Source organism: Protopterus annectens, chromosome 9.part0, assembly GCF_019279795.1.
Source record: "Protopterus annectens isolate FY-2018-M chromosome 9.part0, PAN1.0, whole genome shotgun sequence".
In the NCBI taxonomy this organism is placed as follows: domain Eukaryota; kingdom Metazoa; phylum Chordata; order Ceratodontiformes; family Protopteridae; genus Protopterus; species Protopterus annectens.
The window spans coordinates 1,032,518,677-1,032,546,294 of record NC_056743.1 but is presented as its reverse complement, the minus strand read 5'-3'; the positions used below and the strand labels follow the sequence as shown (position 1 = coordinate 1,032,546,294).

General features: G+C 43.5%; 1 protein-coding gene across 5 annotated transcripts in view; it reads left to right on the top strand.

Moving 5' to 3' along the window:
* The window catches only part of RACGAP1 (Rac GTPase activating protein 1), a 1,182,394-nt gene that overhangs the window by 183,673 nt on the left and 971,103 nt on the right, over window positions 1-27,618 (top strand). For all 5 annotated transcript variants that reach the window (XM_044083830.1, XM_044083828.1, XM_044083831.1 and 2 more), the window contains one exon: window positions 8,568-8,707. In XM_044083830.1, coding sequence (XP_043939765.1) covers window positions 8,568-8,707 — 140 coding nt within the window. The remainder of the gene's footprint in view (window positions 1-8,567; window positions 8,708-27,618) is intronic.

Genomic DNA, 27,618 nt, shown 5'->3' with positions numbered 1-27,618 from the left:
GAGGAACCAAAGCCATGGTATGTGTATGAGATGCTACCAAGGAACTGTTGGAGATTGGGTGACTTTCATCTGGATCAATCATTATGGCGGGTTTATAAGTTTGCTCTTAAGCTAGAACATCCATTTATTGCTAACCAAGCTGTTAGTCCAACCAAGTGACATTCTGGTAATGTCAGCATGGGTATGTGACCAGTGGAGAAGCTCAGTCTGTGGTTAGGTAAGGATTATTTCAAAGTTGTTGCAGGCTGGAAGCTAGTTATAGCTGCAAACTGCTGTGATGGCAATAGCTGCAACCTGTTTCCATGACCCTTATACACATAATTGTTTATGGGCTTTTAATGTGCAACATAGAGCTTGCAGAGAGCTCATACTTGTGGCTCAAAATTTGAAGTTAGATTACGTAGGTTGTCAGTTTATGCTAAGCAGCATTTTCTCTGCATCATATTTTGTTGTTTTACCTTGTACTTGACTGAAATTAATCTTTGTAGGTAAGCACAATATTTTCTATATTCCACTAAGAGTTTAAGGCATGTCATTTTTATATGCAAGTGCATATGCAGTTTTCTTTCATGTAGTATGTCCCTTCCGAAATTTCATCATTGTGTACTGCAGACGTTTATGTAATACACTTTGTAACAGACATTTTAATGCAACCTTGTAGTGTGATGCATTGCTGCGACAAGTTGTACTCTGAGACTGGAGCAGCATGCTCTATTTTATTGCAGTGTACAGTGCATTATTTTCTCCTTCTAGTTATGAGGCCCACACTTGCAAAAAATGCATTTGCTAATTGGTTTTAAGTGAACTGGTTCATTTACCCTGTTTAGTTATGACCCAGACAAAAAGGCCAACAAAAAAAAGTCTTAACAAAGAATAAACTTTGGATTTGCTATAAAATGCATTTAGATCATATATGTTTTAGTTAAGTATATGCATTGGCAGGGCTAGCAACTTTGACACCCTGACCCCATGTGCAGAAATGGGGGGAAAAGAGGTTGTGGATTGATGGATTATGTGTATTGAAATAATATATATGTAAAAGGGAGTACCTTCGACATTGCATAAAACAATATACATAAAAAGTACATTCTTGCCAAAAGATTGTGAGCGAGTTAATATAATGTCTGCTGCAGTGTGCAACAAAGGATAGTCTTAGCAGGATTCTCTATCATTAATCGGTGCAGGTGCACACATTTATCTGAAGCACAATGCTATGTTAGCCAGGATCAATTAAATACGTGAGTGTTCTGCTTTAGTAGATGATCTCTTAAATTGTGCCTGAACTTGGCTACAGTGTCGAGATGTCCTTCAAGAATGCAACTGCAGTCATAACATGTGGGTTGTCCTGCCTCAGGCAGCCCTCGGTCGGCCGGATTCCAAAGTCTGGGTCCGACGTCGGCTGATGTCGCATTTCTCTCCGACGTCAGAGCGGCTGGAGTACATAAGCATCAGCCGACGCCATTTTCTTCAGTCTTTCTTGCCGCGTGGTGCCCGAAGCAGAAGCAGTTCGCAAGTGCCGGTCGGTCAACTCCTGTATTCTTCGATTCCGAAGTCATCAAAAAAGCTAAGTACCCCGTTGGGGACCTTTTCTTGCCTCAGCCAATGTCAGAAATTACTGAAAAAGTTAACAATTGTCTTTCTTGTGGTAAACAAATACCGGATTTCCACTCTTACTGTCTTCCTTGCCTTGGCCCAGACCACGACGTCTCGGCCTGTGTAGCCTGTGCTCGCTTCAACAAGCGCACTCTCAGGCGCCGGGCGGAGTTCGGCGATAAATTTGCTTACACCATGCCGTCGGAACTTCCGACATCGCAAACTCCCAAGAAGCGAAAAGACCGGGACCGACATCCTCGGCCCGCGTCTACCTCCGACCACGCCAAAACCTAGCGCGAATGCTCCGGTTCCCTCTGAGACGGTCTCTCCACCGCTCCGAACCGAAGACACCGCATTACCGACGACTCTGATTCCGGACATCACTCCGCCAGTTATCGATTTTCCTCCGGATACCGAAACCGAGGAAATGCCCGAGACCATTGCTGTAGACAAGGTCACTCCTGCACGTGGAGCTGCCAGGCCTTCTATGGCCATGTCTATTAAGGCCTACACTAGGGCTAAGGCAGCCAGCAAAACAAAGCATCTTACTACTAAAACCTTACCTCAGCCTACTCCAGAGACGCAAATTATGTCCATGGCTGCTTACTTAATTTCTATGATTAGAGGTTCACAGGCCCATCCTGAGAGAGGATCCCAGCCTCCTTCTGATAAAAGGCCCCGGGTTGAACCCTCTGACCCTATTCCTTCAGATGAAGATTCTGAGGGCTCTGTCCACTCTGATAGCCAGGAAGAGCTCTTCCAGACCTATGAGGACTCGGATGCAGAAGATTCTATCCCCTCGGCCTCCCCTCCTGAGGATATTTCTTTTGGGGAAGTTCTGCATACCATGAGGGAACATTTCAAGTGGCAGGGACAGGATTATTCTGATTCCAGAAAACGCCTTAGGACTTTCCTTAAGAAGCCCTAGCACAGGCCCTTAGCTATTCCTCCTGTACTTGATGTTTTGGATGATTTATATTCTGACTCTAGTGCTGCCCCTGATTCTCTTCCTCCTGCTCCAGCCAAGCCAGACAGGTATTACAGGGTCCCAGAAACTCATTCCCATTTATTCAGGGCCCATACTGCTGATTTAGAAACTATTTCACAGGGGCCTAAAGGAGTTTCCGCTTCCACCTCTAAAAATCCATTGCCCTCCAACAGGGAAGCTAGGTCTTTAGAGAGATGGGGCAAAAAGGTTTAGACATCCACTACTTTGTCCATGAGAGCTTTGAATTGCCTTTTTCATATGTTACAATATCAGGATTTTCTGTTAGAAGATTTACAAAAAAACATTGGCCACTCCTGATCCTTTGGACAGGAAGGCTTTGCAGGAAGCTATACATAACACTCAACAAGTAAGCAATCACTTCCTGCAGTGTGAATATGATGCACTGGAAGCTTCATGTAGGGCAACTATGACAGGGGCAGTCATTCGTAGACATGCGTGGTTAAAAGATCAACCTCTACCAGATCATGTAAAGGCAAAACTTCTGGATGCACCTTTGGAAAAGAACAAGCTTTTTGGTGCTAATGCTAAGGATGTGTTAAAGACCATCGAAGAAAAAGCAAAATCAGTTCAGACGGTGAAAGATTTCCTCCAGGTTCAGCCCCCCAGATTCAGTAGGAATTGGCCTTCAAAAAACTGGTCCTTTCCTAATCCAGAAAAGTTTCAAAGGGGTAAAAACAGACGTGGCCGAGGAAGAGGCCAATACAGAGGCCCTTACAGGGGATGACAATGGCAGCCAGGAAACCAAAGAAGTGACGCAGGGGTTTCACCTGCCCCACAACCACAATCTCAATGACTTTCCTCTACTTCCGCCTACCAGGGAACAAATAGAAGCTCCCTTGGGCGGGAAATTATCTCTGTTTGCAGAAAATTGCACAGACTGACAAAGGACAAATGGATTTTGGACATTATAGACCGAGGGTACAGGTTCCACTTTCATACCTTGCCAAGAAAACAAGGCATGCCAAACCTACCACAAAACCAGAGGGCAGAGGCTATCAAGCAAATCACTCTGCTGACTCTGATGAAAACAATAGAAAGAGTTCCACAACAAGAACAAGACCAGGGGTTTTACTCAAGACTGTTCCTTGTTCCAAGAAAAGAATCTCAATGGAGACCAATACTAGACTTGTCCGCATTAAACACCTTTCTCATAGTACCAAAGTTCAAAATGCTGACTCTACAGCAACTCCTTCCCATGCTGGGCAAGGGGTCTTGGCTGATTACTCTGGACCTCAAGGAGGCATACCTGCATGTCCCTATCAGACACAGCTGCAGAAGATACCTCCGATTTCTTGCAGGGCCAGAGCATTATCAATTCTCAGCATTGCCATTTGGCTTATCTGCTGCGCCCAGAGTATTCACAAAATGCCTGGCTTCAGTAATTGCTCATTGCAGGCTCCAGGGGATACAAATTTACCCGTACCTGGACGACTGCCTCATACAAGCGGATGACAAATTGATGTTGACAAGAAATTTGGACTATGTCATACGATTGCTTCAAGCTCTGGGATACACAATCAACTTCCAAAAGTCAAGACTGCAGCCATCCCAGCAAATAATCTTCTTAGGAGCCAAACTAGACACAGCCTCTCAAATGGCTTACCTGACAGAATGCAAGCAAGAGAAGTTAACTCATTACTTCAGAGGTTTAGCAAAACTTACCCAGATGACTGCAAGGAGATTCCTACAGGCCCTGGGTTACATGGCATCCTGCATTCTCTTGGTTCCATTAGCAAGACTACACATGAGAAAGCATTTAGTCTCAACACAGCAACAACTTGGAGACAATCATACCGCTCATTCCATGCCTACAAAAGGAATTCCTATGGTGGGCCTCGGTGAGCCAGGCAAACACAGGTATGTCATTCAAAAAACCACAGATAACACAGACCATGACCACAGACGCCTCAGACCTTGGATGGGGGGCGCACATGGAAGGCAGATGTATACAAGGACAATGGTCTCCAAAGGAAACACATCTGCATATAAATCAAAAGGAAATGCTGGCAGTAATGCATGCCATCGAGGCTTTTCAACACCAACTTCAGCAAGGCCATTTACTGATGCGGACAGACAAACACCACTGTGATGTGGTACATAAACAAGCAAGGGGGTACCCACTCTTACCTCCTTTGCAGACTGACAATGCATCTTTGGGAAAAATCACTGAGCCTAAACATCCAGTTACAATCCCAGTTTGTTCCAGGCAAAGACAATGTGTTGGCGGACAGCCTCAGCAGGAATTTCACAGATCCACACGAGTGGAGGTTACATCCGAATGTCTTCACACAACTCACTTTGACATGGGGCAGGCCAGAAGTGGACCTATTTGCCTCTCACCTCAACCATCTTCTACCAAAATTCTGCACAAGGACATACCATCCAAAAGCTTGGAAAATAGATGCTCTCTCATTCAACTGGAACTTCCTAACAATCTATGCATTCCCACCTCTGCCACTGATGACCTCAGTATTACTAAAGATCAAAGCAGAGAGAACCAAGGGAATCATAATAGCTCCGGACTGGCCAAGACAACACTGGTACCCACTACTACGGAGCATATGTCACACCAGGAGGTGGGCCCTTCCCCAATGGCCTCTACTTTTGACTCAACACAATTTCGAAACGGTGCATCCAAACCTTCAGACACTGCAGCTAACAGCATGGGAGATCCCATAAATAACCTCAACCTATCTCTCTCCAAGGAAGTTCAGCGGACTAACAGAGGCTCGCAGACCATCCACCAGAAAGGTTTACTTGGCAAAGTGGAAAAGATTCAGCAATTGGAATACCAGCAAAAGACATGATGCATCACTGTTGAACATCCCACTCATCTTGGAATATTTGGCAGATATGCTAAAGAACGGCCTCTCATATTCTTCCATAAAGATACATGCATCAGCTATTTCAGCTAGATACAACACTGATCCTCCAGTTTTTTCACACCCTTTGCTAAGGCAATTCCTCAGGGGAATCAAGAACATTAAGCCACCAAGAAAGGCCCCAGTGCCAGCCTGGGACCTCAATTTTGTCTTAGAAAAACTGACTCTACCTCCATTTGAGCCAGCAGCTTCAGTTGACTTGCAATTTCTCTCATGGAAGACCGCTTTCCTATCGGCAATTACCTCAGCAAGAAGGGTTTCGGAACTACAGGCCCTAATGGCAATACCACCGTTCATAATTTTTCACAGAGACAGGGTTTCATTAAGGACCAACCCTACTTTTATGCCAAAGGTGGTATCTAGGGTTTCTTTAAATCAAGCCATTCATCTGCCTGCTTTCTTCCCCAATCCTGAGAATAAGGGGGAAAGACTATTGCATACCTTGGACATTCACAGACAACTTCGATGCTACCTGGACAGAACCAAGGCCAGTAGGAAGTCTGAACAACTTTTTGTAGCTTACGCCCCTGCAGTCCAAGGAAAAGCAATTTCAAAACAGACTATTTCAAAATGGACTGGACATTGCATCAGATTCTGTTATTCCTTTCATGGAAAGACTGTTCCAGCCAATGTCAGACCACATTCCACCAGAGCTACAGCCACCTCTACAGCATTCTTAAGAGGGGTGCCTACTAAGGACATTCTAGAAGCTGCTACATGGAGCTCCGTGCATACATTCTCCAAACACTACAATCTCCCTCTATACTCCAGATCCAGAGCAGGCTTTGCTTCGGCAGTCCTGCAGGGTTTGATTGCCACACCATCCTTTTCCTAGAGCATGCCTCCTCCCCCAGCTAAGCTATGGTATTCTACCCACATGTTATGACTGCAGTTGCATTCTTGAAGGACATAGTACGGTTTTGTACCTACCATAAATGTAGATGTCCGATAGACATGCAACTGCAGTCGGATTTTCCCTCCCTCCATTCCCCTCTATGCCTAGGGTCCACTCCTATCCCTGTTACTCTTAGCTGGGGATATCTGTTATGGTGTATTTGTTTTATTGCTCATTTATTTGTCTGGAATCCTGTTTTTGTCTTCCAATTTGATTACAGCCTTCCTTGGAGGGCACCTGGCATCTGGGGCAAGAAACACTGAAGAAAATGGCGTCGGCTGATGCTTATGTACTCCAGCCGCTCAGACGTCGGAGAGAAATGCGACATCAGCCGACGTCGGACCCAGGCTTTGGAATCCGGCCGACCGAGGGCTGCCTGAGGCAGGACAACCCACATGTTATGACTGCAGTTGCATGTTTATCGGACATCTACATTTATGGTAGGTATAAAACTGTGCTTTGTCTGATATTTTCTGGGATATTTTTACAGCTGGCTGTTGCAAGTTTCTAAAAGGTCATTCAGTAGTGTAAAGTTTAAAACTGAGGTAGCTAATGGAATTCCTTCAGATCCTTAAAGATTGTAGGGTAGTTCCTTGACAGCCAGCTTATTATGCAGAAATGAGCAGCATCTATTATGAAGGTATTTAGGAATAGTGATAATATTTTTATGATAGAAAACCCACTTATACTTTGTGTGATGTGCAGTTCTACTGCCCACTTGAATGACTCTGTATTGTTTTCTCTTTGTAGTAAAGTACTCAGAGTAGTGCAGTGAAGGGTGTGGTCGTGCTCATGTGCAACTATTAATGCAAGAGCCGTTGGTCTTCTGGCATCTGGGGTAAGATTTGAAACTGAAGACATGTTGCACATTTCCACATTCACTGCTGAGAACAACCTGTGTTTAGATGTGCTTGTGCATCATAACAGTGACTTCTCTATTCCTGAACAGCTTCATGGCAGATGCTCCCCATTTCTGCAAAATGAGCAGTAACAGCGTAGAAGAAAAATGTGACAGCGGCATATTATGACAGTACAGCTGTTTCTACCAGTGCTGAATTTGGTCATCGAAGAACATGGATAGTATACTGTAAATCCTTGTGAGGTACCACTAAGGAGAATACAGTAATGCAGTTATGAATGATTTCTGTAGCTCAGCCCTATCATTTTCTGTAGGGGATAAATGAGAGACTGCATCAGACAAGCGCATTTAAATCAGTTACTAATTAGTAAGGTGATCTTCCGTGACTTATCAACAGCTACGCTCTGGGTAATTAACTCCTCCCAGTTTTACACTGGAAGGATGGTCCTTCTGCCCAGATTTCTTGTATGTTTTTGTTCCACAGCTTTTAGACTAATGCTTGATACCAAGGAGTAATTAGACTGGTCTGCTAAGTGTTTTGCGTGCTGTGTGCACTTCTGTAGTTCCTTTAGCACTGATTAATTTTTTGTTTTTTTTTTTTGTTTTTTTGTTTTTTTTTTCATTGAGTGGGATATTGGTCATAAGAAGTGTCTGCAGAAACTCTAATTGAGCAAGTGTCATAACTGAAAATGGTTTCAGGAATATGTAATGTCATTTGATTTTTATGTGCCTTCAGGTCCCTATCAGTTCAGCAAAAAATCAGTTCATCGAATGGCATTTTCAGTGCAACTACCTTGAACTGTTCATACCGAGATTGTGGTACAGTCATGATCGGGAAATTTGACCTTTCTGGCTGTAGTACGATCTCAGAGTTTGTATATATAATTAGTGGGGGGGGGGGGCATTCCCTCACATGAGGGGAATCCAATGAATATGCCATTTGTTGAAGTGACTGTTCACTGAAGTGATATAGACCCCGTGCCTTCATATTCGTGTAATACTTAAAGCAGAATGGACTTCAGACTTATTTTGGTTAAATAATTCGGTAAGTTGATTTGTTCCCATTCATTAACGGCTATAGTAAGTAAAGAAATTGCTCTTACATGATGATGCAGTACTGTATGACAAATAGTTTTTGTGTTTGTATCACTTTCTATACACTATATGTACATGCAAGTCAGCTGTTGAAGAGCTTTTATTTTTTAATTAAGGTGTGCTCAAGTTGCATTGGATTAGCTGACATCTTTAACTCTGTGTAGTGTTGCTTCTTGTTTATTGTGAGAAAAAAGTTTCTATGAGATCTTTTCTAAGCAGCTGCTACTTGTTTAGGAGCGTCAGATACAACTGATCCGGGAGCTGCTCATCTGTGAAGGATCTACTAGTATTCAGCTGAGTGAAGAGCAGAGATCAGCCCTCGCATTCCTCAACACAGCAAATCCTGTTGCAAAAGGGCAGAATGCAAGCCGGAGGTGAGATTCATCAGTTTAAAAAATAAATAAATAAAATAACTCTTGGAGTGGACAAGTGCTGGATGTACTCATGGAAGTGCTGTTTTTCTGTAGCTGTGTGAATTTATCCGTCTGTGTTATATTTCCTGTGTTTAAAACTGGTGTTTATTGTAAATAGATATTTAGTATTTTCAGGTTCTTTTACTATTTATTATTGAATATATTTGAAGTTTTCATTGTGGCTGCCTTTTAGAGAATTTTTTAACCTTTGAGAGTACTTGTGTTTATTTGGTGACACTGTGGCTACTTCTGAAAGCCTTGCTGCATTGGTATTGGAGGCATCAAAATATCATTTCATTGTTTTCAAGGGTAGTGCACTATTTAAGTGCTAACTGATGTAGCCTTACAGGCACCTAGGGACCCTTTCCCCTGACACACTCTGGGATCTAGAGAAAAGGCCTTAAAATTACTGGCACAGTTATCAAGGTTACATTGAAAACTGAACATTGTGTTTACATTAAAAACTGAATGTGGTATTAATGTCAAGTTAATTGCAGATATTGTATTAACTACATAATACTGCTCGGGCATTAATTCTGTAAATAAAGCCTTCGTTTAAATGGCATTAATGGCATGATGCAAATTATAAATGGCATTGCCATTTTGGCCCAGGAAAATGGGTGTCATTAAACTAATGGATCTGGATTGAATAAATAGCAGCTGATATATAGACATTGAGCAGAGTTGTAAATTGGTCTGTAATTGTAAAACACAATGGTATTTATTGTTGCCATTCATTGGATTACGTTTTGGAAATAAACATTTATTTTATTTTACTGGACTGTGGACTTTTATATCCCCAGTGTGGTGTGGCTGACTTTGACCAAGGTGGAGTTTTGTTTTTTATGGTCTGTAGTTGTCATTGTTTGACTTCTGGCTATGCTGTGACTACTGAGTTCTTAAATGTTTTTGTAAAATTATACTTTTTAATGTATTTTTATTTAGTCTTTAATTAAACGATGTTCACTAGATGTAGGTATTTGTTTTGAAATAGAGTTTGGGTTTATAAGGTGCACCAGACCTGTTCCAGTTTACCCATCTCTACTGTAGCTGTACAGTTAGGCAGAGAGATGAGGCATGCATGGTATGCAGTAGGGAAATTATCCTGTTTTTACAACAGGCTGCAGTAACGATCTTTAGGTTCATATGTGTGTGCTAGGCTAATGGCCCTGGAGCCTTTACAAGCCTAGCCCGTAGAATTACCCTGGCATCGTGCCACCCGATATTAGTTCTCAGTGCCTCAGTCGAGTAGAGCCACTGGAGTGATCCCTGGGGTGAATTTTCTATTTCCCATCCACTCATCAAGATTTCTCTTGAAGAGGGACAGTGAGGTGCTCTGACATGTATGGGAAGTGTATTCCATAGCATGGGCAGTCCCTGGGTTATGAACCTGTACCTCCGGCATGTTGTGTTGATTGTGGTAATGAGGTTGAGGTGTCTGGAGCGTGTGGTGTGGAGGGATTGGGATTTCTTTAGCTGTAGCATTTCTAACAGAGCTGGGTCAGTCTGGCTTTGTAAATCAAGCAGAGATCGCCTCTAAATAGGCGATATGAGATGGCGAACAGAGTTTCTTTTAGTCTGTCTATAAAGGACAAGTGCTTAAGGCCTAGGATCATCTTTGTGAGGTACTTTTGCGGCCTCTCCAATTGTTGCAGATGTCTAGTGAGATACATGCCAAATGGGGCAATTTTACTCTATGATTGGCCTGATGAGGGAAAAGTAGAGGGACCTCTTTCCTCCTGGATGCAAAACCCTTAGTAATGAGATGTGCCACATAGAAGGACTTTCTGACCACAGTGGCAATGTGGTAGTCAAAAGAAAGGTTGTCAACCTCTGTTCCCAGATCTCTTATAATGCCTTCTGTGTTCAGTGGACTATCATTGATGTGGTAATTCATGGGAACATAGTTTTTCTCAAAGGGGATGACAACATATTATTTGGCATTGAGCTTAAGGCCATGGTTCTGACACCAGTCGTTGGTCTCAGTGAGCCCTTTCTGCAGGATGTCAACATAATTTGGGGTGTTAGTAATAGCTCCCAACTTGCAATCGTCTGTGAACTTTGTCAGCCAGCGTCTTTGTTTTGGCCTGGACCTCAGAGAAGTAGATACTAAACAGGAGAGGACCCAGGACCGAACCCTGTGAGACTCCCCTCGTGACTGCTCTGCAATCTGACTTGGAGTCAGCTACTTTAACACTGTGGGTTCTATCTGTGAGACAGTTTGCAACCCACCTAGTGATATAGGAGTTGATGTCTAGCTTAGTGAGGTTTTCTATGATTCCTGAGTGGGGTATGGTGTCAAAGGCCTTGGCCAGATCAAGGTATGCTGTATGAACCACCTTGTCTTTATCCACAGCTCTGGTGACTGACTCAAAGAAGTCGACCATGTTGAGCAGGCACGATCTACCCTTCACAAAACCAAACTATGTGGGATGCAGAGTTTGGAGATTCCCTATATCCTTGTTTATTAGGTCTGTGATGATGCATTTCATAGCTTTGCATATCAGACTTGTCAGGCTAATGGGGTGATAGTTTTCGGGGTCTGTAGTTGCTCCTCCTTTGTTGAGAGGGATGACTGTAGCAGTGTGCCATTCGGTAGGGACAAAGCCTCCGGTGAGGCTGTGATTCAACATGGTACACAGGTGCGGTGCCAGTTCACTCTAGTTCATGTATAACACATGCAGAGATATTGTCATGTCCCATAGAAGCTGCATTCTTGGCCTTGGACAGAGATGTTTTAACCTTTGCAGCAGTAATACTGGGTGCCTGGCAATCTACTGGTATTGTGAGTGGTCCTTTGGAGGGGAGGTGAAGTTGGCACAATCTTTCTGCCAGTATATTGGCAATATCTGTTCGCTCTGTACCATTGTGTAGTAGCTCAGAGCAAATTTGGGTATTGCTGTGGAGATTCTTTATATAACTATAGAAGTCCTTGTGGTTGTCTTTACTATCTGCTGCAATTATGTCTTCATAGCTAGCTTTAGAGGATTTGATGAGGGATTTCAGCTTTTTGTTGAGGCTGATTTCCAGTCTTGGGACTTGACCTTATTCCGCATCAGTTTCATTTGTGTATGTGTTCGCACAGTGCATTGGTGTATGATTCGGCAGTCATGCAACTATTCTCCATTTGCGTCGGTGCCGTGAAGATAGCCACCTCTATTTTTAGGAGCCCAAAGTTAGCTTTGGAAAAGTTTTTCATGGTGGTTACCTTTACGGAGGAGGGATGTGGATTTCCAAGGTGGTTAGTTTGTGGTCAGATCTAACCAGGTGGGAGTCGACTATTTGGTGTAGAGCAACTGTCGCCCATATTCGTAATGACCAGGTCAAGGATGTTGCTGCCTGTAGTGGGGGTAAGAACGAGCTGGTCCAGTGCATTGGAATTGATGAATTCCAGGAAACGTTGGGCAAGTGTATTTGTACATGACTAGTTTTCCCAGTTTATGGAGGGGTAGTTGAAGTCGCCTACATGACTAGTTTTGCCAGTTAATGGGAGGGGTAGTTGAAGTCGCCCAGTATGAGTGTTAGGTTGGACCCTAATATTCTCCAGGGTGCTTAGGAATGTGGAGTGTGAGTCTTGGGACATGGTCGGGGACCTATAGCAGGTTATGACCTGAATCACTGTCTTACTCAGTGTTAGCACCTGAAGTATCTCTGATGTTATGTTGGGGTATCAGTCTGGAGATGTGCATATCCTTTATGAATGTGGAAACGCCACCGCCTTTGGAGCTTTGGTCCAAGTTCTGGGGCCGAAAGGTGTGGAATGAGTTTAGGCCTGGTAGTGCAGAGGTGCTTTCTGCTGCTTTGAACCAGGCCTCTGTTACAGCACAAATGTCAATGTTCTCCATTTAAACTCATTCACTCCGGAACAGCTCTGACAATGCTGCCTGCTTACTTCCACCATAGGAACAACAGTGCAGCCTGAGCTCATCTTCAGATAATCCATTTGTAATACCATGCAGAAAACAAATGTTCATAACTCTCTTAACAGTAAGAGCCAGACTAAAAATGTAAATACAAAAGTTGTTCGGCAGACCCTGACCTTTCCAACCGTGTAATTGTTGATGGTGCGTATTTAAGTTATTAATTATTTGCCAAGGGATGCTGATATTGTGCATTTTTTTAATTTTTTGGCAAAACAAATCACAATATCTTGGTGAATGTACCATGTAGACCCATACACTTTGTAATCAATTTGTTTGTGTCGATGTCAGCATTAAAATGATACTTTAACCATTACTGTATGATGCTCCTTTGCGGACATATTGACAGAAATATGATTAATATATTTCTCATAATTGATAAAGCATAATATCTCATCACGTGCAACAGAGAGAGGCTACATATCCGTGTACAAGTTGTGTAGATCACTGTCATCTTTAAAATGATGCGTCATTTGTGTCGTCACCATGCTTCCTTGCAAAGATATGGGGATAGTAATGAGACATATTGCAAATGTATAATTTTTATACTCCTACAAGACTAAAACTGATGTGTACAGCATACAGAGAGTTATTTTACCATGTTGTAAGGAGTAATACTTTCTTCAAAATGAGGTATTACTTGGGACATTGACATGCTCTCTTGCAAAGTTATTCACCAAAATATAACCTTAGTCCTAAAACTGTGATATCTGTACATGTGTGCAGCATACAGAGACCGTTCTTTTACCATGTTGTATGTACTGATACTGTCTTCAAAATGAGGTTATCACTTGGCACAATGACATGCTCCCTAGCAAAGTTTTTTACCTTAACCTTCGTCCTAAAAAAACTGATATCTGTACATGTGTACAACTTACAGACAGTTCCTGTGTCTTCAAAATGAGGTATCACTTAGCACATTGACAACTTCCCTAGCAAAGCTATTTACCAAAATATGAAAAAATGCCAACTCTCCTAACCTAAGTCCTAAACAAACTGTGATATCTGTGCATTTGTACAGCTTACGGGCACAGTTATTTTGCCATGTTGTGAGGATTAACACTGTCTTCAAATGAGGTATTGCGTAGCATGTTGACATGTTCCCTAGCAGAGGTACAGTTGCAATTATTTTAGTGTGTTCTAAATAGTGAAAAAGGTAGTCATGAAATGTAATAAACTGTCACTTACCATACTGCTCCTACTTGTTCATGGTTGTTTTCCATCTTTTGTCACTAGGTGCATGCTGCCAGTATATTGCTGCCATCACACCATTGTGCAGATCACTCAAGAAACATTCAATGCCATCTTCATTTAGGTGAACTCTCTCATTTCTGAAAAGGTGATCATCTTCTGTAGTGATGCTGTTATGGCTGATAGTTGATCCACCAACCCTGAGCATCAGTCCACGCATGGACCTATTCTGCAACTGTTTCGCCTTGTGCGCTGCGCGTTGCCTGTTTGCATGGGGGGAGGGTTGCTTTCCACTTATAATTACACCTGAAAAACACAACCGTATACAACATTCTGATGTTATATACCTGCACAGAGGGAGTTGAAAAGCAATACACCAGAAAACTATCTAGTGACTGTGTGATACAGGAAATTACTACAAGATGCGATTTTCAATTGCAGTAGTTCACAAAAGTATGAAGCATATAACCACAATGGGGACTTTAGTCTGTATGCAACAAATTGTAAAAATGATAGCACATGGTGTGTGTGTGAGAGGGTGGCTTGACATGACTGCATGCAGGCAAACACCCAAATCTGGCTTGTGCATTCATCAATGTGATAACTTCTACTTATGTGAATAACCGTGACAGCTGCTGAGAGTTTTACCTGAAAAGTGATAATGACTCAGTGTTATATTGCAACTGCACTTATTATTAATGTGAATAATGAGCTGCATTTCATTACTGCAAAGGTATGCATGCTCAGACACAAGTGATAATTGCTGCACATAACCTTTTGAGTAGGCATTCATTATATTACCTTGTTCAGATGTTATGCAACACAGACTCATCATCATCCGTTAAGAAACGACCTGAGTAATTCAGTATATATTCCTGAGCCCTTCCTCCCACCTAAATTCCACACATGACTGACAAAGTCAAGAATATTGCCCAAAATATATGGTAGCTCCATGTTGGTAGTAGTCTGCAAGTAATAACCTTTATCTCATTCATTCAGGCAACTACTGAGTCTAATCATAAAGAGAATTGCAAGCAGAAATGTCAAACTTATCTGGTTGATCCATGTAAGAATTGGTCCTAAAAGTAGCAATTTATGTTCTCACCTAACCATCCCTCTTTTTACAGTAACAGACAGAAGTGAAAAGGGCAGAAATATTCTCCAAAATATCTGGTTGAGCAATTCCAACAATCGGCAAAAAAATATATAACTAAGCCTCTCATACCACCCAGACATTATTCAGTAGAAAGAGAGACTAACTCAGAATATACGTTCAGATGGCCAAATGGATTTTCCAATTATGCAAAAGCTTTTCCGTGACACACTGATGAATTATCTTCCCCAGTAAACCCATCAGTTGTTTGTGTTGTGTATGTACAAGCACCAAAATGACATAATAAACTATTTGGCCCAATGCTCACTTCAGCAGTCTGACCATGTATGTAGAAGCAGTTCCCTGATACACAAATGAATTGTATCCCCAAGCAACATCTTCAGTAGTACATGTGGGCATACACATGCACCAGAATGAAACATTCACCCAAGCAACCTCTTTCAGTAAAATGTTGAGAGATGCAGAATCACCAAAATGAAACATTTCCCCAAACGTGATGGGGGCAGACCCTAATTTACAGAAGCAAATGGCAGGTTTCACAGCCTAAGGGAAAGGAAAGAGAAACAACTTGTAAAAACTCAATCATTCAATGAGTTGTGTGTGTAATAAGCTAGGAAGTAGTAAATCATTGGGGCTTAGTAATTTTTTTGCAAGTGTCAGGATGTTCAGGATCATGTCAGACTCCCAAAAAGGATATACAAGGACATTATAACAAATTCTCATTATAGGGCTTACGTCATCTACACCTGTTTTCACACAGATGATAAATTCACTGTTGACTGTGGTGTTGGTGCCTCACAGCAAGAGGTTCTCCCGTTCGATTCTCGGCTGGAGTGTGGGGAGTGGCTTCTGTGTGGAGTCTGCATGTCTACCCCGCGGTTGGGTGGGCGTTCGAAAGACATGCGTAAATGGGCATGCCTTAGTTGAAGGTTGAACGTCGAGCTGGCACCTCGGCGTTTCTGAAAATCTACTGCCAGTCATTAGTGGACCGGAGTTCCGCTGTGGCGACCCCTAACCGGGAAAAGCCAAAAGACAAACAACAACATACATTTGCTTATCAGTACATTATAAACATCAGAAGACCTAAAGCTTTAAAATCTAAAACTAAAGAACTTTCTAGAAAAATACATCATACACCACAAGACCTTTGCCAGACAGAAATATTTAAGATAATCATTTGTCATCTTTTACTGCCCCAAAATTTGATCTAAAATCACAGAGAAAGGGAGAGAATCACTTCTCACATTACTGCAACACAGTAAAATAAAAGTGTAAATATCAGTAAAGCACTTAAGAAAGACATCATGCTGCCCAAAAATAATACTTCTAAGCAAGGTTTGTGTTAACAGACAGAAATCTCTGTAAATTGAAACAAACCTCCCTTCATAATAATCCAAACATAAATAAATACTTTTTCCAGGCAAACAAGTTCTCATGAGATTTCTTTGAATGAAGCAGTATATTTTTAAGTTTATTCCATACCAGATGTTGGTTGGCTATAAAAGGAGCTTCTGGAAAATCATGGGCAACAGCACTGGACTAAACAGGAAATACAGAGTCTGAAATGCTTAAGTAACTGCTGCACCACTGTGCCATCTATGAACCAGTTGTTTACAAACCAACAATTTTTTTTTTTTATAAAATACCATCTGATGATGTTAATCATCATTCATTCCTTACGCATGGGTATCTGTTCCGACCTGGGAACCGAGCCGGCCATTTTCCAAGCTTGTGTCAGCCACAAACTCTCCAGCTAAACTCTTACCCATAATCCCCCTCTCCCTGTTACCTCAGATTTCGTTTGCTGCGTCAGTTAGGTCGTGTTAGGCTAATTCTTTTGAGCCAAGTACACATTTTTGATATTTTCAAAAATTTGATTAAACTTTTTGAAGAAAAAATGTAGTTATTTAGTTATCTCTTACCTTATTGCACCTAGCGCGACTACTCCTTGTGCTCTTATTTTGTTTTTTTCTTTCTCTTACCGACGAGGTATTTCTTTCCCTGTACCATCGTTGGTAAATCTTTCTGGGCCTTACCTTCGGGTAATTCCTTTTTAGTAACCCTTCTTAACCCTTCTTTCCCTTTCTTTACTATGACAGATAAAAATGGCAGTCCAGGTTTTAAAAGGTGTGTGGAATGTGGCCATAAATTTCCTGTCTCTGATGCACATTCTTTGTGTTTATTGTTTGGGTGTGCCACATTTAACGGTTGACCCGCCTTGCGGGATTTGTAAGAATTTCAGCAATAGGATTGTCATTGAAAGAAAAGAATAAGTTGATTTTAAAGGGGCTACTTAAGTCTTCCTTTTCAGAGGCTATTTCTGGGAAGGAGGTCTCATCCCCTCCAAGCTCCCACAAGAAAAGGAGTGATGATGATATAAAAAAAATCTAAGTCTCTTCCATCCTCTCCGGCTGGGGGCCCTATGGAACCAAGACCAAAAAAACCTAAGCTTTCCACTACGGATTTGGCCTCTTCGGCACCGACATTTTCGGAGCCTAGTTATTCGGTTCAGAGTCCATTGGAGCCATCTACTTTTTCGGCACCGAGTAGTGTGCCTAATTCCGCGTCAGAACCAAGGGGCTCCTCTGTTCAGACTCCATCGGCGCCAACAGTACAGTCCATGCAGTTTTTGTCGGCACCGATGTGTGTCGATGCCAGTCTCCCTTTCGGTTCAGACCATCAATTCGGCGCCGACTACTCGCTCTTGCACTGACCATTCCCTTTCTGTTGCAAACTCTCTCGACACCGCCAGTTACCACTTCGGTACCGACTTCGGTGCAGACTTTACCTTCGACACCGATTGGTTCCATCTGGGCATACTACTGTTGTTCAGGCCTTGCCAACTCCTCTTTTTGCGGTACAAACTCCCATCGTTGTGGGCACTGAACTTGTTCCAACTTTGGATAGACCTGATTCTCCTCCAGCTAGGTTTGAGATCCACTAGAAGTCTCTCTGAACATGATCTGCTACGTCTTATGGATCAGTTGCTTCTGGCTAGAGGTATTCTTCCTCCCAGGACATGTACTTCCTCGGGAGGTGACCATTCTTCATCAGGGCCCCCGTCACTGTCTTGGAAGCCCATTTACTATAGCACAGTCTTCACCTGCGGTTCCCCTTTTGGATCTCCCTAAGGAGCCTCAGTTGCCTTTGTAGCAGGATTTTCTTGCCACTACCCAGGATGCTAACTGTGGCATCCCTTCTTCGGCTTTCCGCAGCCGTCCAGAACTCCGAGTCGGGAGAAGACTATTGCGTTGGCTGATGTTTCTATACTATCAGTGCCTCCACTTTTTACACAAGAACACCGGGCACGAGAGCCTCAGGACTTACCCCCACAGGAGGCCCCTGTTGAGCTGTCTTCCCCAGTTCCTCTGAGGAAGTTCATCGGAAGTCTTCGTGTAAGAGGAAACACATGGACTCCACTGAGGAGTCTCTCACCGAAGACACAGACTTGGATGATGGGGAAAGGGTCCTCTAGGTCACCCTCTGAGGTATCCTTCGGAGATATCCTAGAAATCCTGAAACAGAGAGGTGATTGGCAGCTCTCTAACCCAACCTCTGAAGACTGTGATGTTCTTCGTGTTTCACTGTTGCAGTCATTACATTTGGATAATCTGCTGGCAGGTTGCCCTCAGTCGGCCTGAATATTATAGTCTTGGGTCCTGCTTCGGTTGCTGTCTCCTCTTCCAGGTCAGGTCATCAGGAGTATAAAACAGGCAGCCAACTCCATTTTCTTCAGTCTTTCTTGCCGCGCAGTGCCCGAAGCAGAAGCAGTTCGCAAGTGCCGGTCTGCCAACTCCTGAAATTTTAGAATTCGAGTTTCAGAACCGAAGTCTTCAATTAAAGCTAGGTACCCCGTTGGGGAAATTTTTTTTCTTGCTCCATACCGATTTCAGTAAAAGTTAATAATTGCATTACTTGTGGGAAGCAAATACCTCATAAGGATTTTCATTTGTACTGTATTCCTTGCCTAGGCCCAGATCATAACGTGCCTTGCTGTCGGTTTTGTGCTAGATTTAACCAACGCACTATTAAGCGTCTGTATATCTTTGCTTCAAAATATTTTGGAAACTGATTTAACTACCCTGAAATGTCGTCGGATAGCAATCTGACTACCGGAGTTCACAAAAAACGCAAAGAAAAGGACAGAGACAGACTGTTGAGGTCCAGAACCGACAACAAAGCTTCTCCTAAGCCAGTCGCCGGTACTCAGTGAGGTGCTTTTGCAGCCCCTGATACCAGCTACTTTCGAGTTGCAGGCCTCTACCTGAGACCCATTTGGAGTCCGTCATGCCGCGAGATTCTCAAAGTATTGTACCCGCGGATGTGTCTCCCTCGGATGGGTCCAGAGCCGCTGAGCAGGCACCGGCTTCTGAGGGTGTCTTCAGGCCTCAACATTTCTATATAAAACCGACGCCAACTTCAAAAACAAAGACAAAAGCAACTTCTAAGGCTAAAAAACTGACGCATGAGCCATGTGCTCAGGCCTCTATGCCCAAAAAGTAGATGATCAAAATGGCTGAAGACCTAATTACCTTGATCATGGGTTCCCAACGCCCCCCCGATAAGAGGCCTAGGCAAGACACTGATTATGAATCTTCAGATCAGGTTTCTGTTCCTTCTGATTCCTCTTCTGATCAGGAATTCTCTTTACCACCCTATGAGGATTCAGATGCAGAGGAAATCCATCCCATCTGCATCTCCTCCTGAAGATTATTCCTTTGGAGAAACCCTGCATACTTTGAGGGAACATTTTCATTGGGACAGTCAAGATTTCTCAGAATCAAAAAAGAGGCTTAGGGATTTCCTTCTTCTCCCTCAACATAGGCCTTTAGCCATACCTCCTGTATTAGACATTGTTGATGTGTTTTCGGAATCAAGCATGACTCCAGATTCCTTACCTCCGGCTCCTAGCAAGCCAGACAGATATTACAGGGTTCCTGACTCTCACAAATTTTTATTCAAAAACAGGGTTCCTGACTCTCACAAATTTTTATTCAAAAACCCTGCTGCTGACCTATCTCACAAGGTCCCAAAGGTGTAAAGGCCTCAACAGCTAAGAATCCTACCCCCTCTGATAGAGATTCCAGGGTGCTGGATAGATGGTGAAAGAAGGCTTATACGTCTGCAACCTTGGCAATTAGGGCCTTAAACAGCCAGTTTCATATGCTTAAATATCAACAGCATGTTATGGGATTATTGAAAGAGAAAATTATGTTGGTTTCTGAATGTGTGGAAAATAAAGAATTACAGGAATTATTGCATGCAGCAGAACAAGTTGGAAAGCATACTTTGCAATGTGGTTTTGATTCCTTGGAAGCCTCCTGCAGGGCCGCAGTTACTGGATCTGTGATTAGAAGGCATACCTGGCTAAAGGAGCAAAATTTGCCTGATCATGTTAAAGCTAAATTGTTAGATGCACCTTTACAGCATGATACTCTGGTAATAAGGCAGAAGAGGTTTTAAAGAAAATGAAAGACAAAGCTAAGTCTATGCAAAGTGTAAAAGACCTTTTACAAATGCAACCACCAAGATTCAGTAGACACTGGCCTACAAAAAATTGGTCCTTTCCTGTGTCCGATAGAGCTTCACGGGGCAAATCCAGGCGCTCAAAGGGATCTAGATACCAATCATAGGATTCTTACAGGTCAAAGCAATGGGGTGCTTCTACCTCCAAATCTGGAGGAAATAAAGCGCAACCCTCCAGTAAACAGTCTCAGTGACTTCCCATCACCAAGCACTTATCTTTTGGCAGCCCCCTTAGGGGGAAAGCTAGCACTTCTTGCTCAAAATTGGCAGTTAATAACCCAGGACACATGGGTATTAAACACAGTATCCCAGGGATATAGATTTGATTTCCACACACTGCCAATTCCAAACGGTTGGCCAGATCTGCCACAAAGTCAATGGACAAAGGCACAGAAACAAGTTACGTCCCTCATGGATATGGGGGCTGTTCAGCCAGTGCCAGAACAGGAAAAAGGACGGGTTTTATTCAAGAATGTTCTTGGTAACCAGAAAAGACAATGCCTGGCGCCCAATACTGGATTTATCAATTTTGAACACGTTCTTGGACATACCAAAATTCAAAATGCTAACTTTGCAACAGCTTCTGCCCATGCTGGGCAAGAACACTTGGCTAGTGACTCTAGACTTGAGGCATACCTGCATATCCCAATAAGGGAATTGTGCAGAAGATACCTCCGCTTCAAGGCTGGTTTTATGCATTACCAATTCTCTGCACTGCCCTTTGACTTGTCTACTGCGCCAGGGTCTTTGCAAAGTGCCTGGCACCAGTAATTGCATTTTGCAGACAAAGAAGTATACAAATCTATCCTTACTTGAACAACTGTCTCATTCAAGTAGAAAACAAGGACATTCTTCTTCAGCATCTGGCATTTGTGAAAAGGCTTCTAACATGCCTAGGGTACACAATAAACGAAAATAAATCACAACTGTACCCTCTCAAAAGATAACATTCCTGCGTGCAAGCTTGAATAGAACTGCCCAGATGGCTTACCTTACGCCAGACAAACAAAGGCAACTGACTACTTACTTCAAACAGAAACCCAGTTATCTGCAAGACAAATTCTGCAGGCTTTGGGGTTCATGACATCCTGCATTCTACTGATTCCATATGCAAGACTGCATATGAGGAAACTACAGTGGTACCTAAAAAGTTTATGGAGTCAACATTGTCATTCTGGAAACAGATTCCCCTCATTACCTGCCTACAACGGGATTTTCTTTGGTGGGCAGAGACTTGTCACCAGAACATGGGACGATCTTTCACTCTACCCCCTGCCAACCAAATCCTAACTACAGACGCATCAGACTATGCTTGGAGGAGAGATGCATTCAGGGCATATGGAGCCCAAAACAGATGCATCTGCATATCAACCAGAAAGAGACAGTTAGCTGTTCAGAATGCCCTGACAGCCTTCAAGGACTTGCTTCATCCAGTACAACTATTGCTAAAGACGGACAACACCATGGTTATGTGGTACAAAAGCAGGGGTGCACACAATCCTACCCCCTTTGCAGACTAGCCATGGCATTGTGGGACACAGCCTTGACTTACCAAGTACATCTTCAAGCTCAATTCCTGCCAGGAAAACAAAATGCTCTGGCAGACGACCTAAGCAGAAACCTTATGGACCCTCACGAGTGGAAGCTGGATCCACAAGTCCTCAGCATGATAACAAAGAAATGGGGGAGCCCGGACATAGATCTATTTGCCTTTCCCCAGAGTTATCAACTGGACAAATTCTGCGCAAGGACTTATCACAGACAAGCATGGAAAGTGGATGCCCTAGACATGTATGGAAAGAGGTTTTTCCCAACTGAAGGATAGGGCATCCAATCAGTCTATGCCTTTCCTCCTCTGCCTCTTCTTCCCAAGGTCCTAGTAAAGGTCAGACGAGAAAAAACAAAAATGATTCTAATTGCCCCGGACTGACCTCGCCAACACTGGTACCCAATCCTGAGGAATATGTCTCAACTTCCTCCTTGGTACTTGCCTCAAATACCTTATCTATTGTCTCAGCAGAACAATCAAATCCTGCACAATCTGCTCCAAACTCTGAACCTGGCAGCATGGCTGATCATGTAGTTATTCAAACAACATCTCTCAGTAAATCTGTGATGGATGTCATTTTGGAAGCCAGAAGGCCTAGTACTAGAAAATCTTATGCTGATAAATGGAAGAGATTCTGTGCTTGGAAACAAGCACGAGGAACTGACACAGCAAAGCCAAATATTCCTCAGATTTTACAATACTTGACTGAGATGCTTGACAAGGGCCTATCTTTTTCATCAATAAAAAATCCATCCCTCTGCCATCTCGGCTCATTACAACACAGAGCCACCAATCTTTTCTCACCCTTTGCTAAAACAGTATCTTAGAGGGGCCAAAAATTTAAGGCCTCCCAGAAGATCACCAATCCCTGCATGGGACCTCAGTTTTATGTTGGAAAAGCTCACTCTGCCTCCATTTGAACCAGCTGCTACTGCAGATATAAAGTTTTTATCCTGGAAAACAGCTTTACTTCTGGCAATCACTTCAGCAGCAAGAAGGGTTTCAGAGCTACAGGCCCACATGGCTGTGCAGCTTTTTATTATATTTTACCCAGCCAGGGTGTCCCTCAGGACCAATCCTTCCTTTATGTCTAAGGTGGTATCCAGTGTGGTTCTTAACCAAACTATTCACCTGCCAACTTTTTATCCATATCCACAGAACAAGGGGGAGCAGATTCTGCATTCCTTGGGAGTGCACAGACAACTAGGATTCTACTTAAACAGGACCAAATCTCTAAAAGTCTGAGCAGCTACTGGTGGCATTTGCTGCAGGATCAGAGGGAAAGGCTATTTCAAAGCAGACTATTTCAAAGTGGATAAGCCACTGCATTCGTTTCTGCTATTTGCATCATGGTAAACCGGTGCCCAAGGGCATTGGGTCACATTCCACCAGGGCTGCATCTACATCAGCAGCTTTTCTCAGAGGGGTACCAACCAAAGACATTCTAGAAGCTGCTACTTGGAGTTCTGTTAATACTTTTACAAAGCATTATCATTTGCCTCTCTTCTCTAAGTCCAAGGCAGGCTTTGCCACTGCAGTTCTGCAGGGCCTTATAGCTGTTCCTAATGCTATTTAGTTCCAGCCTCCCGTCCATAGCTTTGGGATTCTACCCAAATGTAATGACTGCAACAGTGAAACACGAAGAACATAGTACAGTTGTGTACACTCACCATAAATGTAGATGTTCGTGTGTATTCACTGTTGCAGTCCGGGTTACCCACCTGCCTTCCCCCTTTATTCTACAGCTTTTCTTTCCTTATCTATATTCTACAGCCTTTGTGGTGTATTTGCTTTTAGATGACCCAAGACTTTGATATTCAGGCCGACTGAGGGCAACCTGCCAGCAGATTACCCAAATGTAATGACTGCAACAGTGAATACACTCTAACAAACTTTATGGTAAGTGTACACAACTGTACTTTCCTACAGGCCTTTAGTGCCCGGTCCCCTACCTCCTGGGTTACTCCATCTGCCGACGAACTGGTCCGGCTCATCTTGCAGCGTGCATGGAAGGCTCCTGACACAGTTGAGGCCATTCCCCGGAGGCCAGATAAAATTTTGAGCGACCCCCATTGGTCCAAAGGTCTTCCGGTAGATACCTTGGTGGTGGCGGCCGCAACTTAAAACGACCTGGCAGACGAAGAAAGCCAGACTGTTCATCCGCCTAACAGAGAGTCACAGGCTCTGGACAGAATTGGGAAGCATACCTTTGCATCAGGGACCTTTGCAATAAAGGCTCTGAACTACATGGCACATTTTACCAGGCATCAAAGAGACTTGATCTCTGAGCTCTCAAACTTTGGCTGGTGCTGTGTCTGATGAAGTCAGTGACAAAGTGGCCTCTGAATTAGCCACCATTGAATCTATTTCTAACTCCTCCATGCATCTCATTTCTCACGCATCAGAAGGAGCAGCTAGAGCAGCGGGTGCAGGCGTTCTGAGACTGGATGTGCTTGTGTGATTTTGTGGAACCCTTTAAGATTTCCTTTATCAATGCTCCACTTGAAGACTCTTCGTTGTTTGGTCCCAAAGTTAAAAGCACACTGCCTAGATGTGAGCAGGACAGTAAGACCCTTTCTGCCGTGGGTGTCCGTTATTCTTCCCCTCAACGGGCTTTCCCCAGAAACTAAAAGAGTGGGAAGATATGGCACAAAAAAATCTCAGGGCTCTTTCCGTGACGCACACTACTATTTTTTCCCCTAGCGGCAGAGGGGGAAATTCTCAGGGAAGACTCCCCTTTCGGGGCAGAAGAGGTCCGTGTAACCAGGATTCCAGGGATTCTTTCACTGGCCAACCCTACCAGTGCTCCTGAGGAGCGGCCTAACTACTTTCCTCTGGAAGTGGTTGGGGGTCATTTCTGTTTGTACCCTTCTTACCTGGCTAACCGTCATCATCGATTCTTGGGTACAAAAGATAATAACCAGAGGTTACCATATCCCATTCGATCTTTATCCCGCCACCTTAAGGAAATTACCTGATGTGCCACCCAGTCAAAGGGTACAGGCAGCATTAGAGATTGCAAAGCTGCTAAGCAAAAGAGTCATCCAAACAGTCCCACCAGACCAGATAGGATCTGGATTCTACTCAAGACTTTTTTTGGTGCCAAAAAAGACTAGAGACCAATTTTGGATCTCAGTGTGTTAAGTTCGTAAAGGTACAGAAATTCCGGATGGTCACTATACAATCTATCCTCATACTTTTGGAAAAAGATGATTGGATGTTCTCTGTAGATCTTCAAGATGCGTACTACCACATAAAAGTGGACAAACAGTCAAGGAGATTCCTTTGCTTCCATGCAGGAACCCGTCATTATCAGTTCCGAGTATTGCCCTTCGGACTCTCTACAGCCCCCAGAGTGTTCACAAAGTGCATGGCAGTTGTCACAGTGTTCTACGACTACAGGGATTCCAGGTTTTTCCGTACTTAGACGACTGGCTCATCACCGCCTCCACCAGTCATCTATTAGAAAAAGCCCTGGCTTTCTCTCTTCACACCGCAGAAAGGCTAGGCATAATTATAAATTGGCAGACATCCAATCTCACCATCTCAATTCACAGAGTTCATAGGGGTTCTCCTGAACACAAAGAACTGCAGAACATCCATTCCGGAGCACAGAATTCAAAGATTGAGACAGTTGATTCCAGTCCTCTCAAAGGAGAAATCCTCAGCTCACTCGGTTCTACAGCTGATTGGTTCCATGGCAGCCTCCATTACAATTGTTTCCCTGGCCAGGTTTCACATGAGGCTTCTACAGTGGTTACTACTCACTCAGTGGTACCCTTTTCAGCTCCCTCCTTCAGCCGTGATTCTGATAACTCACAGGTGCAAGCAGGACTTAAATTGGTGGTTGTCTCGGAATCTGCTTCTGTCTCCTCCTAACAGCCCATGGCCACAGTGACCACGGACACCTCCCTGATGGGGTGGGGGGCCTATTTCAGGGAAAGATTGTTCAAGGTACGTGGTCTGAAATGGAGGCCCATCTGCATATAAATGTTCTGGAGTTGAGGGCTGTGCTTCTGGCGTTGCAAGCATTTCATGCCCTGTTGCCATCTGGGACCATTGCGATTCAATCAGACAACATGGCGGTGGTCTGGTAAATCGACAAGCAAGGCGGAACGAAGTCTTATCCCCTTTGCTGGGAGGCCACGAGATTATAGCAATGGGCGATGGCTACCGACTGCTTTCTTCTAGCAACGCACATTCACGGGAGTTCCAATGTGATAGCAGACAGACTCAGCAGGCGCATTCTTCAACCTCACGAGTGGTCCCTGAATCCCTTGATAGCGGCGAAGATTTTCAACCACTGGGGTATTCCTTGCTTCCCCAATCAACTGCAAATGCAGCAATTTTTTCACCCTGATTCCCCCTCTGGGACAGTCACCCAGGGATGCTCTAGTCCACAATTGGCTCTCGGGTCTACTTTATGCATTTCCTCCTCTTCCCCAGGTCTTGAAGAAAGCCCACCGGTTGAAGAGCAAATGAATTCTCATAGCACCATTTTGGCCTCGTCAGATTTGGTTCCCCTTCCTGTGGCCTCACCTGCTAGATCAACTGTGGACTTTCGATCGATCCAACCCCAGACTTTTATCTCCCATCCACAGAACCTTATTCACCCCAACCTAAACAGCCTAAAGCTCACAGCTTGGCTCCTGCACTTCAGTGATTGCAGCAGAATGATTTATCCTTACCTGCACGGGACATTCTCATTGCATCTCATAAGCCATCTACCAGAAATACATACCTCAGCAAGTGGAAGAGGTTTGCTATCTGGCTAAAAGAAAAACATCCTTTCTCAGCACCAATGCCCGTAGTGCTAGAATATCTTTCTGATTTATTCCAGTCTGGTCTTTCTGCTTCCATGATCAGAGTTCACTTGGCCGCCATTTCTAATTTCCAAAGTGGGGTCCAGGATTCTTCTTCCATGTCTCACAAATTATGCAGGACCTTCATAAAAGGCGTTTTTCATCTAAAACCTCCCTTTAGAGAACCTACTCAGCCATGGGATTTGGCTTTAGTCTTACAAGCTTTGACAATGTCACCCTTCGAACCAGCTTCTTCTTGCGACTTCAAATACTTGTCCTGGAAGACTTTATTCTTAGTTGCTATTACTTCTGCCAGACGTGTCTCCGAACTTCAAGCCGTGTGCATCAAGAAGCCGTATCTGACCTTTCATAAGGACAGTGTCATTGAGAACTAATCCTACCTTTTTGCCTAAAGTGATTTCTGACATGTCCTTTAACCAAACCATTGAATTGCCAGTTTTCTTTCCCGATTATTCAAACACAGGAGAGTATTGCCTACATACCCTAGACATTCACAGACAACTTTGTTTCTACTTGGACAGAACTAAAGTTTCTCGCAAGTCAGAGCAGCTTTTGTTGGCCTTTTCTGGACCTAGATTAGGATGTGCTGTGTCCAAGGTTATGTTGGCTAAGTGATTGAAAGACTGCGTGACCTTTATTTACAGCAAGCATAATGTTCAGTTAACTACCACTGTCAAGGCTCATTCTGCTCGGTCAGTACAGCCTCCGCTGCTTTCCATGCTAGAGCTTCTTTACATGACATTTGTGCA